The sequence below is a fragment of the Apis mellifera genome, linkage group LG14 (assembly GCF_003254395.2).
Source record: "Apis mellifera strain DH4 linkage group LG14, Amel_HAv3.1, whole genome shotgun sequence".
In the NCBI taxonomy this organism is placed as follows: Eukaryota; Metazoa; Arthropoda; class Insecta; order Hymenoptera; family Apidae; genus Apis; species Apis mellifera.
This window is the reverse complement of record NC_037651.1, coordinates 1,430,606-1,445,452: the sequence shown is the minus strand read 5'-3', so window position 1 is coordinate 1,445,452 and position 14,847 is coordinate 1,430,606. Positions and strand designations below refer to the sequence as shown.

The following is a 14,847-nucleotide window of genomic DNA, read 5'->3' as shown; positions in this document are numbered from 1 at the left end:
ATTTAATGTTTATAAATTTAAATATAGTGATTTGATTTGTTATAAACCATATTTAATTTAAAAATGATTTATAATTATGTGTATAATAAATTATAAAAAAGTTCAAATTTAAAATTTAATAAGACTTATTATTATGATCATTGTCATAAAAGTGCACTAAAAATTCAATACGGAAATTTTATATTATATTAAACAGCAATATAATTATTTTAATTATGTTTAAGTATAATATTATAAAGTATTATTTTTTGAACTATCAATTTTAATTATAATATATTTATTTTAAATTATAATTAAATAAAAAATATTAAATAAATTAATAAAATGACATCAATGTTTGATCAGTATGAACAAGCATCTCAAAGATCAAAACAAGTACATATGCCACCAATTCGTCCAGATATTGTAAGTTTATATGTAGTATAAATTTTATTTAATTGTATTAACTTTTCTTTCTTAATATTTATAATGCTTTAACTTTTATATTAAAAAATCATTTAAAGGAAAGTCCTATTTAACTTTTAGAGTACAGCTGGATTTATCCAAATGAAATTTCAAGATGATGGGCCAATATTTATTAAGCAAAAAGTTAATTTTTTACCATCTGACAAAATTTTACATTTTGTTGTTAACAATAATATTATTGTTATAGCCATGGCTAATAATATTCTTTTACGTATTGACATGAAACAACCAGATTCTCCTGAAGGTTTATTTCTCCTGATATTTTTAATAAAATTTCATAATATAAAACATAAATTCATATAAAGATATTTTTTTTCAGAAATTGATATATCCAAATATGCCATAAATATGGATATGTCAGGAATGTTTCTTGATCCTTTTGGTAATCATTTATTAATAGCTTTAGTTTCAAAATCTCAAGATAATCCTCCTCCTGAATTATTTTATTTACATAGAAAATCAACAAAATTAAAACAGGTAAATATAATATAAATCTATAAAAAATATAATATATCAAATATATTTATTTATCAATTTATATAAATATTCATTTTTAAAAGAAATATAGTTTCCAAGATTTATTCATTTAGGCAAGTAAATTCAAAGGACATGAGATCACTGCTGTTGGATGGAATTTCTCAAATTCTTCAGATACTACTACAGGTCCAATCCTTTTAGGAACTTCAAAAGGTCTCATTTTTGAAACAGAAATTGGTTTAGATGGTGATAAAATATTTAATACAAGCTTGGAACAATATTGGCGTCAGGTATAAATAAAATATAGAAATACATTTTTAATATCATTGTCAATAAGCATTATCATTTCATAATAATAGAAGTGTTTCCTTTATACCATTATTCATTATGTCCAAAGCTTCCTAACTATTTACCTCTTTATGGTGTCAAAGAGGTAGAAGGATTGGTGAGTTAGAAATTATACTTTTTGCATGTGCGATACATCTGTATGCTAGAAACACAGATATTTATGAATTCTTAAAAATAATTTGATAATAATGAAATAAATATTTATATAAAATTATAATCTTTAATTATTTTAATCTATGCTTATTATAAATTTTGCTGTTTTCATATCATAATCATATTTTATATAATACAATATTGTATTGTATATTTATGTACAATTAATATTTAATTCTTATTTATTTTAGGTATTTGATATAGGAAAAGATAGTAAACCACCAATTACTGGTTTAGAGTTTCATAAAATACCAAATACTGACAAATATGTGATTATTGTTACTACTCTTATGAGAATTTATCAATATATTGGGGCAGTACAGAATCCAGAAGAAAAACCTTTATTGCAACAAATTTTCAATAAATATTTAAATGTGCAAGGTAAATTATTATTAGTATACATATATAATTCATTAAATTATATTTATAATATTTATAATTTATATGATATATAATCAAAATAATTTTTTATAGAAAGCTTCAATGAAGTAATAAATCATTTATCTTATTCTAAAATTCAATTTTATTATCCTACACTTGGTAGTTTACCAAAATCTTTTGGTTGGTTAACTGAAACTGGTATATTATATGCTCAGGTAATTTTATTGTTATTTATCTTGAATATATATTTTTTTATAAATTTTATCGTATATAAATTTTATTTTTAAATAATATATATTATTTATTTAGATTGATCCAAAAATAGATCCAAAAAGTGTATTAACAAATCAGCAAATGTTAATTTTTCCTGAAGCAAGTCTGATGGGAAGCAATATATCAAAAACAACTTCTGCACCATTATCTTTTGTTTTTACAGAATTTCATGCACTATTACTTTATACAGATCGTGTAAAAGGCATGTCACTTTTGAATCAAGACTTAATATTTGAAGACATTTATAATGATGTATGTAATGCAAAATGCAAAATTATAACAAAATTATATAAAAACTAATATTATTGATGTAATTGTTATAAATTAATAATATGAATATCATAAAAAAAAATATTTAATTTTTATAGGCAGTAGGAAAACTTTTAAACATTACTAAAGATTATGTAACACGTTCTATATGGGCTTATAGTGAAAGGGCAGTATTTAAATATAAAGTTAATAAAGAAGACAGAAATGTTTGGCAGGTAAAATGAAATGTATATAATGTTCATTCATATAATGTAAATTAATAATTAATAATATGAAATAATATATATATATCATTTAAATAGGTTTATGTTGATAAAGGCGAATTTGAACTTGCAAAACAATATTGTAAAGATAATCCAGCACATATAGATCAAGTACTTGTAAAACAAGCAGAAATGCTTTTTAAAAATAAGGAGTAAGTTAAACATATAAAGAAGTGTCATTTATTTGAAACATTATAAAATTATTTTATATTTTATGTTATAGATATGAAAAAAGTGCTCTTATTTATGCAGATACTCATTCATCATTTGAAGAAATATCTTTAAAATTTTTACAAGAATGGCAAATAGAAGCTTTAAAAACATTCCTTAAAAAGGTGTTATATTTATTACTTTAAGCAATTAAATTTTTAAAAATGTTTAAAATAATTGAATTTTTTACATTCAGAAACTTGAGGGATTAAAAACACAAGATAAAACGCAAATAACCATGATTGTTGTATGGGTAATTGAATTATTCATGAATCAAATGGGCGTATTACGAAGTAACAATACATCTTATTTACATGATTCACAATATTTAGAATTACAAAAACAATTTGATAGTTTTCTTGCAATACCAAAAGTTGAGGTATTAATTAATAGTCTATATCTTCTAAATATTTTTCTATTAAAAAAAATTTGAAATAAAAAAAATTATTTTAATTTTAGGAATGTATAAAAAGAAATCGTAGTACTATATATGATTTAATGACAAGTCATGGTGATAAAGATAATCTTATTCGTTTAACAATAATGCACTGTAATTATGAAGAAGTAATACGTCAACATTTATATAAAAATAATTATTTAGAAGCTCTTGAGCTTTTAAAGAGTCAAAATAATAAAGAACTATTTTATCAATTTGCTGGTATTCTTTTACAAGAATTACCACGTCCTACAATGACTGCCTTAATATCACAGGGTTCTTTATTAAAACCATCTAAGCTTCTTCCAGCTTTAGTATCTTGTAATAGTGATGAAAAACATGTAAGATATATATTTTTTTTAGTTTTATGTAGATTTTAGATTTTATAACAATTAACTAGTATTTAATATTATAGGCAAAAGAAGTAATCAGATATTTAGAATTCTGCGTTTATAAACAAAGCTGTCAAGAACAAGCAATTCATAATTTTTTATTGTCTTTATATGCCCGTTATAAACGAGATGAAGTAATGCGGTATATTAGTTCTCAAGGTGATTTTTTAAGTGATATATTTTCATTAAAAGTGTAATATTTCTAATGAAAATTTAAATTAGGACAAGATATAAATATGGTACATTACGATGTGCATTATGCATTACGATTATGTCAAGAAGTTGGTTTAACAGAAGCTTGTGTACAGTTATCTGCTTTACTTGGATTATGGACAACAGCAGTTGATTTAGCTTTAACAATTAATGTTGATCTTGCTAAACAAATAGCTGCTATGCCTTCAGATCATGAATTAAGGAAAAAATTATGGTTAAAAATTGGTAATTAAGAATATAAATATAATTTTAAATTTTATATTTTAATCTAAATTTTTAATTATTTTAATTTTAGCTGAGCATGTAGTTCGAGAAAAAGATGATATTCAACAAGCAATGGAATTTTTACAACATTGCGATATAGTCAAAATAGAAGATATACTACCTTTTTTTTCAGATTTTGTTACTATAGATCATTTTAAAGATGCTATTTGCAATTCATTACAGGTAAATAATTTTACAAATAATATATATGATAATATGATTGTAGTTTTGATAGTTTTCTTTAATAATTATCAATATAAATTAGAAAGAAAAGCAAAATCAATTTTTAAGAAACTTAAAATCTTTTTATTTATTGAATGTGATATACAAATAATTGAAAAAAATTAGCTAAAAAATCTTTATTATTATTATTATAATTAAATATTTATTAATATTATATTTAATAGGAGTATAATCAGCATATTCAAGATTTAAAGGAAGAAATGCAAGAAGCAACAAAAGCAGCTGAACTTATTAGAAAAGATATACAAGAATTTCGAACGAGGTAAATAAATAGAAATAATGATAAATTATTTATCATGATAATATTATTAAAATATTTTTAGATGTACATTCGTAAATACAAAAGATACATGCAATACGTGTAATGTTCAATTACTATTGCGACCTTTTTATGTATTTCCATGTGGACACAGATTTCATAGTGATTGTCTTGTAGCTGCATTAACACCTATGTTGTCAATGGATCAGAGAACAAAGTTAGCTGATCTTCAACGACAACTTACTGCTCTTTCAAACAGACCTGAAGATACTAGATCAGTTGGATCTGTATCTTTATCTACAAAAGATCAAATAAAAACTGACATTGATGAATTAGTAGCCTCTGAATGTTTATACTGCGGAGAACTTATGATAGAGTAAGTTATTTTATTAATTTATATTTAATATTTCAGATAGATTAATATAAAGTCCATATTTTATATTCAGATCTATAGATAAACCATTTATTGAAGAAGAAGATTATGAAAGAGTAATGAAAGAATGGATATGAAAAATATGAAGTATTTTAAAATACTTTAAAACTTTCTACGTTGTATAAATGTATTTATTTAGTATATATTGTATTTTATTCATACTTAAAGATTATTTATTTCATACATGCATTATAATTATTTGTAACTTAAAATTAATTTTGAGTATATTATTAAGTGTGTACATTCAAAAATATAAATTTTTAAATCACATTAAAAAATATTAATTTAATATTTAAATATGTTCAAAATAATAGATAATAATAATTTTTTAATTCAATCCCAAATGTAATTCTGCTTCTTTATTTCTTTTACTGACAGCTTTATTTCCATAAATATAATATCGTAAAGGTTTATTTGTCCATTCTTCTCCATAGTTATCTATGCCTATTCTACGACATTTGACAATGTTGATTTCTTCTATTGTATCACTTTCAATCCACAAACTTTTCCAAGAGCATAAGGAATATTTACTATGATTTTTATGAAGCTGGAAGGCTATACATAACTTTGATGGGCCATTACATAACTCATATGTTTTTAAAACTTTTGAAAGTTTTTTAGATGTATTTGATAATCCCTTTGAAGTTCGTTGATTAGTCATGTATTCAATACCTTCTAAGGGTTCAACAGCTCTTATTAAAACAGCACACCCTTCACCTAAAATCTTACCAGATTTTTTTTATGGAAGAGAATTAAATATTAAAATGAAAATCATCATTAAAATGATTACATTTAATTATATTTTTTAATTATTATATATTATAAGCATGTTCTTCACATTTAATATCTCTATGACTAACACTAGAACTTCCTAATACATAATATCTCCACATTTTTTGTTCATTATTTGAATCATCAGAATTTGCTGCTACAATAGTAGTTGACTTTATATGAGGATCACATTCTATCCATAAATCACTACATTCATAAATCTTTTTTTGATTGAAGCTATCTTCATCAATAACAAAAGCTGTACAAATTTTAGTTGGACTGTTACAAAGTTCATATCTTTTAAAGCTTCTGACATTTTTTACAATTTTCTTTTCTTTTTTATTTTTTTCTGATTGCATATTTCTTAGTAATTCCATATAATCAAGGCCAAGCATAGGTTCAACTGCTTTAATTAATACATGTGCTCCTGACTCTAAATATTTTTTAATACCAACCAGTTTTTTTTATCACTTAATATAATATTATATTGATTTTGTTTGTATTTTTTAAAATTAATTTTTATTTTTCACTCACCTTGGCTAGATATGTTGAAACAATGATACATTCCATATGTCATATATACATATATGGTACCTGGTGGCATATACATTGGTATATTGCGAGGAGTAACTTTATTTTGATATGTATGAGATGCTTTATCAATTACTCCTAAATATCCTTCTGTTTCAACAATTCTACCTTTTAAAATAGTTCCATTTTCTAAACAACGAACTAATATTTTTCCTGAATGTATAAGCATGTATTAATATTAGATTAATATTATATTAATATTAGATAATATTATATATAAAAATTAAATAATTATTAAATTACCTAATAAACTTTGAGCTAATTCTTCACAGGGACAATCAAAAAATGAATATGGTAGTCTATTTGAACATATTTCTTTTTCCCATACAGTCAATGGAGGATCTTCTAATTGTTTTAATTCTTCTTTCATCATTTTAAGATCCACTACTGCTCTTGCTTTATTTTTTGGAGGAGGCATATTTAATTCATATTCTTCATTAACTTTCTTTTTTCCTATATACATAAATTATATAAAATATATATCGAATATAAAATGTAGATATCACTTCTAAAGAAACTTACTATCTCTTAAACTTTTTAAATTAAGTTTATTTTTTTCATTCTGCTCATGATTTTGAACATCTTTTGATGAAGAATTTAATATTTCTGCTACATTAGTTATTTTCTGATTTTGTAAATTTTTATTTTTGACCAAAGAATGATGTTCAGTATCCTATCAAAAATATTTTATTTTATTTTATTTAAGAATAATTTAAATAAATAATTAAATAATTATATTAAGAAATACAAGAAATTATACATAATTTAAATTTAATAGTTTAAAACAACACTTTTAAAAAAAAGAAAATTTTTATTATTCAAATTTCATATTATTCTTAATAGAAAAAGAGATATTAAAAATTAAATGTTAAAAAAACTAATATTTAATTATCAAAAACAATAATTTTAAAAATTAGAAAATAACAAACCTTTAAGTTATTTTCCAATTCATCTTTATTGAATTCATTATTTCTTTTTTCGGCAGAATATATCTTTGATGTTGATCGTATTCTCTTCATTAGTAAGATACAAATCGTGGAATGAAACGTTATACAATTGTCAAACGTTTGCCGATTAACGATTTCTATAGAAAATAAAATAAATTATAATATAATTTTTAATATTGTTAGGTTAGAGCGATTTATAAAGATTCAAACGCAATGAAGTTTTCCCGCAAAATATAAACATCAATGTTACCACTTTAAAAATAGTTCAAATAATCATGGATGATCATAGATAATTTTTATCTATTTTATTTATGTATATTATTAATTCTTATATTGAAATATGTAAGAAAAAAAACATTACTTTAAAATTTAATGCAAAATGTAAAATAAAAAATAATATATGCGAATATAGCTTATTTATAGCAAATTAATTAATACATACGATTGCTTAGTATTCCACGATTGACGAACGTTTTTAGATTGGATATTATGGACAACATTCGATTGAAAAATAACGTCAGGTATGATAAGAAATTAAAATTTACTTCTTTAATTAATTACAAAATAGTATCTGAACTATTATATAAAGATGTTACACGGTTAGAGATGTACATTTGATTATCTTTTCTATCATTTGTTTTTAATGAACAAAATCGTAGATAGCGTTTATCATTTTTTTTTTATGTTCACTGTTGCATTTGTCGTAATAAAGTAAAATATGAAACACTAGTGTTGAATACCTGAAATAATTTTTATATATTTATTTTAATTTTACTAAAATTTATAATAAAGTAAAAATAAAATTTTCGAAATTCAATAGTTTACTATGAAATTTTTTTATTTTGATTTTTTAAAATTTTTTACGTTTTTTCTTTCTTCTTTAAAAAAATTAATAAAATATTTTTACTTACATTTGACAATGTACAAATAGATAATGTTTGGAAAGTTAATGCCGTGATTCGACAATATTGTTGCGACCTAACAATCATAAAATAAAGATATTTTTGATAAATCGGGGGAAGATTGTACCACGGTATATTGAGATAGATTACGTGTCCTATTTCTTGGCTTTCTTGAATAAGAATTTCACCAGGCCAACACCATAATAAAAGTTGTATTCCCATGGAAATGAAATAAGATATAAATTTCAGTAGATCAGCATTCGCTGAATTATTATCGAGTACTGCGTATCCACTTAAACAAATTTCAATTCCGCTCGTAAGAAGTTGAATAAAAATGATGGGAGTAAATAAATTATTCACATTATTCACCACACTGTATAAAATTAATATCATTATTAAAGATAAAAATTAAAAAAAACTGTTATAATTTAATAGTATTAAGATATACTTAATAATATCTATAAATATATATATATATAAAATAAAGAAAAATAAAAAATAAAATTGAAATTGGAAAAAATATTTACTGTATTAGTTGTTGATGATGACGAATACATTTGATTAGATCTACTTTTAATTTTCGCATGTAATTAGGATTGCAATTTATTTCAATTCCAATATTATTGATCCAAATATTGATCAATTTAAATTGTCCAGATACATGTAATATAATAGTCATAAGCGAAGTGTCCAAGCCAGAGATGACAGAGGCACAAATTGAAGATGATATAATTTGATAAAAAAATACAATTTCGAAGCTTGGAGATGCGGAAATGTCTGTTCCATACCTAATGACAATATTAAGGTATTATAAATTAAACAGGACAATTACTTAAAATATTTTAATATTCATATAAAATAATATTTATATAACATTTTATAATTATAATAAATTAAATATTTTAGTATAATAAGTCTTTTTATTCAATAAACAAAGAAGACAAATATTTTAATGGAAAAGGATGATCTGTACCAAACAATAAAAGGTAAATGTCGATTATTTTCAGTGTTATTGGCATTATATTCGAATTTAAAATAATCAATAGCCGCAGCAATAGAGAATGTGAATACATTGCACATGCAAGATGAATAAAAAATTATCGAAAAAATTCGTGCCCAATAAGCGAATTCTTCGTAAGGTCTTTCTTTAGAATCATTAGAAGAATTCCACAGATTTCGTATTTTGTAGTAAAGCGAATATGTTTTTTCTCTTCTCGCTATTAGATATATCATTTTAAATAATACTTGTGTAATTGTTGTTAAAACACATCCTATCCCTAATTTGAGAAGAAATTTAATTTTTATTATGAAAAGATAATTCGAAGAAATGTGAAATTTAAATATATTTAGTTATTATTATAACTCTATTAAGTACTTACCTGCTATGATTTTTATATTTTTCCAATTCATTACTATTATTATAATTTGAGGTATGAAAAAACTATTAACTATTATTAATCCAAATATCAAACGAACATATGCAAATATTTTACTGAATATTGAACTTTTCTCATCGATAGGCCACATTCCAGCTATACTACAGAAAATCTTATTTGGTAGTATATAATAATCGATCGATTTATTAAACGGTTTTTTCATATTTTCCCTTTATACAAAATTTGATGTTTGCAAGTAAAATATTTCCTTATATGCGCATTTCAACAAAGCTTCTTCACAGGAAATTCTTTATAATTTAAACTAGATAAAATTATAGATACCAAAACATAGAATTTTATTTCCCTTTCATTCAAAACATGTTCAATATTATTGTTATCGTTTTGTATATCCTTCTCTATTTCATATGATTTTTTATTTACAGTGTAATGAATAGCTAACGTTGTAGAGGGAACGAACATTGTAGTCGTAATATAGTTGAAACTTCACTCTGTGTTTAGTGCGTATCGAATTGTAATATTCTATAGATTCTTTAAGAGAAGAATAGTAACAGTAGAGTTATTTGTAATTTTTTGTGATATCTTTTAAGAAAAATATAACTTCATTAGATCATACATGAAAGGTAAAATAATAATAATAATAAATTTAGATTAATTTTTTAAGATTTAATCTTAAAGAACTTTTTTCATATTTCTTAAAGATATATTATTATGTAAGAATAAAATGAAAAATAATAAAAAAAGAAATGAATTTTTTATAATCTAATTTATAAAATACTAATTTATATTTATTTTTATAAATATAATATAATATATATTTTATATGTACAAATTATGTACAAGATATAATTTTTTTATTTTTGATTTATTTATATTTATAGGTAATATTAGTATTAAATAAAAGAATATAAATTATAAAATTAACAATTTTTAATGTATTATTATTTTTTTATTGACTGTTGTTGAATTTGTAAAAGACTTTGGCCTTTTGTTTCTGGGATGAAAAAATAAATATATGGTATTGAAATTGATAGGCAAATACTATATGTCCAATACACAAATTTATCATCAACCAAATCTAAAAAAGGTTGGTAAGTTTTTGTACTTGCAAAAGATAATAAAGCGTTTATAGAACTTATGAATAATGAAGCTATGTTTTTCAATTTTGCATTAAACATTTCACCTAAAAGTGTGTTTGGAATCGGCATTAGCCCAGAATAAATGAATAAATTAAACATTAACAAAGAAATGATCGGTAACCATGTCAAATTTTTAGAATCATATTCTAATGAAAGAAGATGAAAATGTAATCCTAAAAGTGCTAAGGATACTGATGTTCCTGTACAGGATATTATTAATAAATATCGTCTACCTAATTTGTCAATTAATAATGTAGCTAGCAAACCTGAAAAAATCGTAGACAATGCAAGAATTGTCACTATTAAACTAGGTGTGATGCTAATTTTACTTTTTGTCAGAATTATTTCTGAGTAAGAATTCATGGCACTGTATCCACTTACATAGGAGAACAAGTAGAGACCAATTATGATGAAAGGTTTCTTTAAATTACCTGAAATAAAATAGAAAAAAATTTGAGATTGATCATATATTTTGTCATTAGTTATTAGTTTTTTCGATATTTTAAATTTTCAATACGAGAATAGAATAGAAGTATGAAATTTTTTAAAGTTATTCGAAATTAATTCACAGAAAATAAGGGAAAACTAAACTATCAGAAATATAATTTTTAATAGATATGACCAGGATAAGTTAACGATATTAATTTCAAAGAAACAATTTCAAATATTTAATAAATATATCGAAGTGAAGTGTTAGTAATGAAAAACATGGAATTTCTGGAACAAATTAAACTTGTTCTTTGTAAATGGTGAATTCTTTTGTTGTTAACTTTTATGAAAACATTCAAGTAAAAAGAGAATCATGGATACTTGGTGTGAGGAACTCCTTCAACTTTAGGAAAATATTAGTTTCAGCTCCGTCGACGAATTCTTGAAGATCTTGCATCTCGGCTTTGACGTCAGCTTCTCGCCTAAACCACTTCAAGGATGCCTCGGCCTTGTCGATATCCCCATGCAAGAGGTAATGGTATGGCGATTCAGGTATCAAACTGAAGAGGATCATGAAGAGGATATTCGGAACGAGGCTCACGTACCCGAACATCTCCATGGACAGATAAGGACCCATTGCATTGCCCAAGAACATACCAATGGAAGACGCATTCACGTTCATGGATATCTAAAGACGTGACCACAGATATGATTTTATCAGATAGAAATATTCATATGAGTAAAAAGAAATGTATCTTAAAATATCAGTTTATGAAACAATTTTTGACTCCTTAAACATTATGGTTTATCATTGAAAATACTATGTTTAATATAATAGCTAGTAAATTTTATATGTACAATATTATTTATAATAATTAATATTATTTATGTAATAATACTATAATTATTTTATTATATTATTGTACATATCAAATTATATGTGTATATCAATATATGATATATTCATATTTTTATAACGTGAATGTCTCTCATTTTTGTAGAGTATTGATTTTGATATCACGTTTAAGAAGTTTAAATAATTTAATTGAAATTTAGGAAATAAGATTATCTAATAATTTTTGACAAAAATAGAAAGAAAAGAAAATATTTTTTATTCATTTTAATCTCAAGTAAATGCTCATTATTTTATATGATATATGAATTTACCAGTGATCCACGAATTTTGGGATTAGCAATTTCACTTAGATATAGAGATATTGAAGACCATATCATTCCTGATGCGATTCCTGAGCAGAATCTAGAGATGTAAAGCCATATGACCGATGTAGCACATATACTGAATATCCAGCTGATTGTCATTGGTAGTGCACTAAATAGAAGCACTATTTTTCGTCCCATATATTCTGAAAATTATGTTATGACAAATTAAAATTACATTTACCTGAGAACAAGATCACCACAACTCAGTCACCACAATTAGTGGATCACTGAAATTTTTAATTTTTTATTTCTTATACATTTTATCTCGGGATTTTTTTTTGAAAAATCAGGAATATGTTTTAATATATTTCGAGTATATGTACGTATTTCAATAATAATTTCTTATCGATATTACAATTATTTGTTTGCATTTGCTTTTCTACGTACCACAATTTCGTATCATGTTTTTCTACAAGTGCTGAGTCGTGGCTGCCTTGTTCTTATTCAATTCTCGATTAACAATGTTGATCACCATTGTTTGCCTTGCTTGGTTACTTGATCGTGTGCTGCAAGAGAGTATCGATCAGATCAACTATGAATATATATGTACATGTGTTTATAAAAATTATTGAACATTTCTGATATATTGAACAATTTAAATTACACAGATTTCATTTATTAATTTAATCTAATACATTACAGACATCCTTCAAGTTTAATCTTCATGATTTGCGACTGAAGAGGGCAAAATTAATAGATCAAGTGAATCTTCTTTCTGACAATGAAGAAATGGCCTTACCTTGACACAGTGCACTGAGCAAAGCCCCGACGAAGCGACCAAGATTTAAAAGGGATGCTACCCAGGATGCTTCGGTATCTGTCAGTCTCAAAGGCATGTTCGCTTCCGTTGATGTCAGTTGAGCCAAGTATGGCGATGCCCAACCATTCGCGAGACCACTTCCGATAATAGCTAAGCAGACTGTCACAAACGGCCATGAAACAGTTGTGTCAACGGATGCGAGAGTAATTTCATTAGCTCATTCATAGACATAGCTCTACAGGCATCTTGTGTATGGAATACGGCGCATTTTGATGTATACCAGAGATTGTATTAGAATGTCTTGATCAAGTTTAATGTTAAGCAAACATTGCTTTTGAAACGTGAATTTTCAAGAAACATGATTTATTTGATTTGACAATAAAATAATATATAATCGTTTAACAGAATTATTAAATTTATAAAAAAACTAATAAAATTATTAAAATATTTTATTTCTATAATTATTATAACATATGCAGTTAATCAAAATTTATATTAATTTTTATTGTTTGTTTTTATATATTCTATTATATTTATTGGCATTATTGTTAAATTGATAACTCTATTATTATTTTTGTTTTAATACTTACGTATAAATGCAGTCAACTGTTGTGGCCAAGTTGTGATCTTTTTATCTGCATCTTCTTTAGGATTTTCAATGGACATTTTGTTCTTGGGATCAAACGAGATCTATCCTATTAGGTTGGGTGAAGTTATCGAAACTGACTCATATAATTCATGAATCTTATAGCAGGAAGACATTAGTCGAGATCGGAAGATTTGCATCTCGATAAGATACTTGATATATTTATGCCATACCCATGTGATCTTTATGTATGCTATGCCTTCATGTATGTATATTTGTTTTGCGAGCATGACGCATAAAAATTCATTATCTTGGAAATTTCTGTTACATTTAGTTAGATTTTTCTTATCTTCGACTATACTTTTCTGGTAATAATCAAAGTACGCTTTGAAATTTCTGAAAGATATCAAGTCATATAAATATTCATCAACCAGGATTGACAGTTTTGCACCGTTATCACAAAATCACGTTACAAATAATTAATAGCAATATTAAGAATTACAGTTTTGAAATTTATTGCAGCCATAGAGAAGATTAATGTGTGAAGATGAAATTATATCATTTGAGAACATTGGAATTTAATTAAAATTATTTTATACAAAAAAGTACAAATATTATAAATTAGATTAAAAATTTTATATATTATATCATATTTTAAAAAATGTTATGAGATATGTAAAATGTAAGGAAAAGGTAAAAATGAAAAAATATAAAAATCTTTTTGATTTTATATTATTTCATTGCAAAATAATTAAATTTTTTTCATAAGAATTTTTCATATTCTTGATAATTCTTAAGAAGATTAATATCATAATCATCACTATCGATATTATAATTTATCATTCACCATATATATTTGCAAAATTCTGATTGATATTAAATTGAACGAAAATTTGACGATTCAACATTGTTTTACTGCAAATTCAATATATATATATAAATAATTGTCAATAGTAATAAATTTGATAATTAATAATATTAAATTTTTTCTTTTATTTTTATTTTTTATGATTTTAGAATAAAGAAC

General features: G+C 23.9%; 4 protein-coding genes across 7 annotated transcripts; 1 reads left to right on the top strand and 3 right to left on the bottom strand.

Moving 5' to 3' along the window:
- The first annotated feature begins 112 nt into the window (after positions 1-112).
- LOC413525 (vacuolar protein sorting-associated protein 18 homolog) lies at positions 113-5,305 on the top strand. Of its 2 annotated transcripts, XM_026444977.1 has the most exons (19): positions 113-405; positions 526-709; positions 785-942; positions 1,056-1,232; positions 1,340-1,387; positions 1,635-1,824; positions 1,918-2,039; positions 2,134-2,349; positions 2,466-2,582; positions 2,670-2,782; positions 2,854-2,965; positions 3,037-3,219; positions 3,300-3,617; positions 3,692-3,827; positions 3,891-4,106; positions 4,177-4,328; positions 4,553-4,650; positions 4,712-5,023; positions 5,094-5,157. In XM_026444977.1, the coding sequence occupies exons 1-19, from the start codon at positions 325-327 to the stop codon at positions 5,155-5,157; spliced, it is 2,997 nt and encodes a 998-aa protein (XP_026300762.1). In that variant the 5' UTR covers positions 113-324. The 2 variants fall into 2 exon arrangements, with proteins under 2 accessions (XP_026300762.1, XP_026300763.1); XM_026444978.1 differs by lacking the exon at positions 1,340-1,387 and having other exon boundaries at positions 122-405; positions 5,094-5,305.
- Positions 5,203-7,967, bottom strand: LOC724157. The gene is made up of 7 exons (XM_016916299.2): positions 7,832-7,967; positions 7,372-7,526; positions 6,965-7,115; positions 6,686-6,895; positions 6,386-6,595; positions 5,949-6,284; positions 5,203-5,797 (listed from the first exon to the last, which is right to left on the bottom strand). The coding sequence occupies exons 1-7, from the start codon at positions 7,887-7,889 to the stop codon at positions 5,409-5,411; spliced, it is 1,509 nt and encodes a 502-aa protein (XP_016771788.1). The 5' UTR covers positions 7,890-7,967; the 3' UTR covers positions 5,203-5,408.
- An 11-nt stretch (positions 7,968-7,978) lies between these two features.
- LOC100576734 (odorant receptor 13a) lies at positions 7,979-10,384 on the bottom strand. Its single transcript, XM_026444979.1, has 5 exons — positions 9,671-10,384; positions 9,265-9,568; positions 8,819-9,079; positions 8,301-8,664; positions 7,979-8,129 (listed from the first exon to the last, which is right to left on the bottom strand). Exons 1-5 carry the CDS (start codon positions 9,888-9,890, stop codon positions 8,076-8,078), a joined length of 1,203 nt encoding a protein of 400 aa, XP_026300764.1. The 5' UTR covers positions 9,891-10,384; the 3' UTR covers positions 7,979-8,075.
- A 228-nt stretch (positions 10,385-10,612) lies between these two features.
- On the bottom strand, positions 10,613-14,022 carry LOC412007 (facilitated trehalose transporter Tret1). 3 transcript variants are annotated; one of them, XM_395473.7, is made up of 5 exons: positions 13,825-14,022; positions 13,214-13,393; positions 12,421-12,617; positions 11,635-11,941; positions 10,613-11,255 (listed from the first exon to the last, which is right to left on the bottom strand). In XM_395473.7, exons 1-5 carry the CDS (start codon positions 13,898-13,900, stop codon positions 10,627-10,629), a joined length of 1,389 nt encoding a protein of 462 aa, XP_395473.4. In that variant the 5' UTR covers positions 13,901-14,022; the 3' UTR covers positions 10,613-10,626. The 3 variants fall into 3 exon arrangements, with proteins under 3 accessions (XP_395473.4, XP_016771786.1, XP_026300761.1); XM_016916297.2 differs by lacking the exon at positions 13,214-13,393 and adding an exon at positions 12,862-12,980 and having other exon boundaries at positions 13,825-13,843; XM_026444976.1 differs by lacking the exon at positions 13,825-14,022 and adding an exon at positions 12,862-12,980 and having other exon boundaries at positions 13,214-13,342.
- Positions 14,023-14,847: the final 825 nt, after the last annotated feature.

What these genes read in the sequence shown, in the direction of transcription:
- LOC412007 (XM_395473.7), bottom strand. Translation starts at nt 13,900, where the DNA reads ATGTCCATTGAAAATCCTAAAGAAGATGCAGATAAAAAGATCACAACT. An exon ending in GCTCAGTGCACTGTGTCAAG is followed by an intron (nt 12,618 to 13,213) that starts GTAAGGCCATTT and finishes CATAATTTTCAG; the next exon opens with AATATATGGGACGAAAAATA. An exon ending in CCAAAATTCGTGGATCACTG is followed by an intron (nt 11,942 to 12,420) that starts GTAAATTCATAT and finishes TCACGTCTTTAG; the next exon opens with ATATCCATGAACGTGAATGC.
- LOC413525 (XM_026444977.1), top strand. Translation starts at nt 325, where the DNA reads ATGACATCAATGTTTGATCAGTATGAACAAGCATCTCAAAGATCAAAA. An exon ending in CACCAATTCGTCCAGATATT is followed by an intron (nt 406 to 525) that starts GTAAGTTTATAT and finishes TTTAACTTTTAG; the next exon opens with AGTACAGCTGGATTTATCCA. An exon ending in TAAAAACATTCCTTAAAAAG is followed by an intron (nt 2,966 to 3,036) that starts GTGTTATATTTA and finishes TTTTACATTCAG; the next exon opens with AAACTTGAGGGATTAAAAAC.
- LOC100576734 (XM_026444979.1), bottom strand. Translation starts at nt 9,890, where the DNA reads ATGAAAAAACCGTTTAATAAATCGATCGATTATTATATACTACCAAAT. An exon ending in CATTTACCTTTTATTGTTTG is followed by an intron (nt 9,080 to 9,264) that starts GTACAGATCATC and finishes TATTGTCATTAG; the next exon opens with GTATGGAACAGACATTTCCG. An exon ending in CATCATCAACAACTAATACA is followed by an intron (nt 8,665 to 8,818) that starts GTAAATATTTTT and finishes AATTTTATACAG; the next exon opens with TGTGGTGAATAATGTGAATA.
- LOC724157 (XM_016916299.2), bottom strand. Translation starts at nt 7,889, where the DNA reads ATGTTGTCCATAATATCCAATCTAAAAACGTTCGTCAATCGTGGAATA. An exon ending in TCGTGGAATACTAAGCAATC is followed by an intron (nt 7,527 to 7,831) that starts GTATGTATTAAT and finishes TATTTTCTATAG; the next exon opens with AAATCGTTAATCGGCAAACG. An exon ending in TTTAAAAAGTTTAAGAGATA is followed by an intron (nt 6,896 to 6,964) that starts GTAAGTTTCTTT and finishes TTATGTATATAG; the next exon opens with GAAAAAAGAAAGTTAATGAA.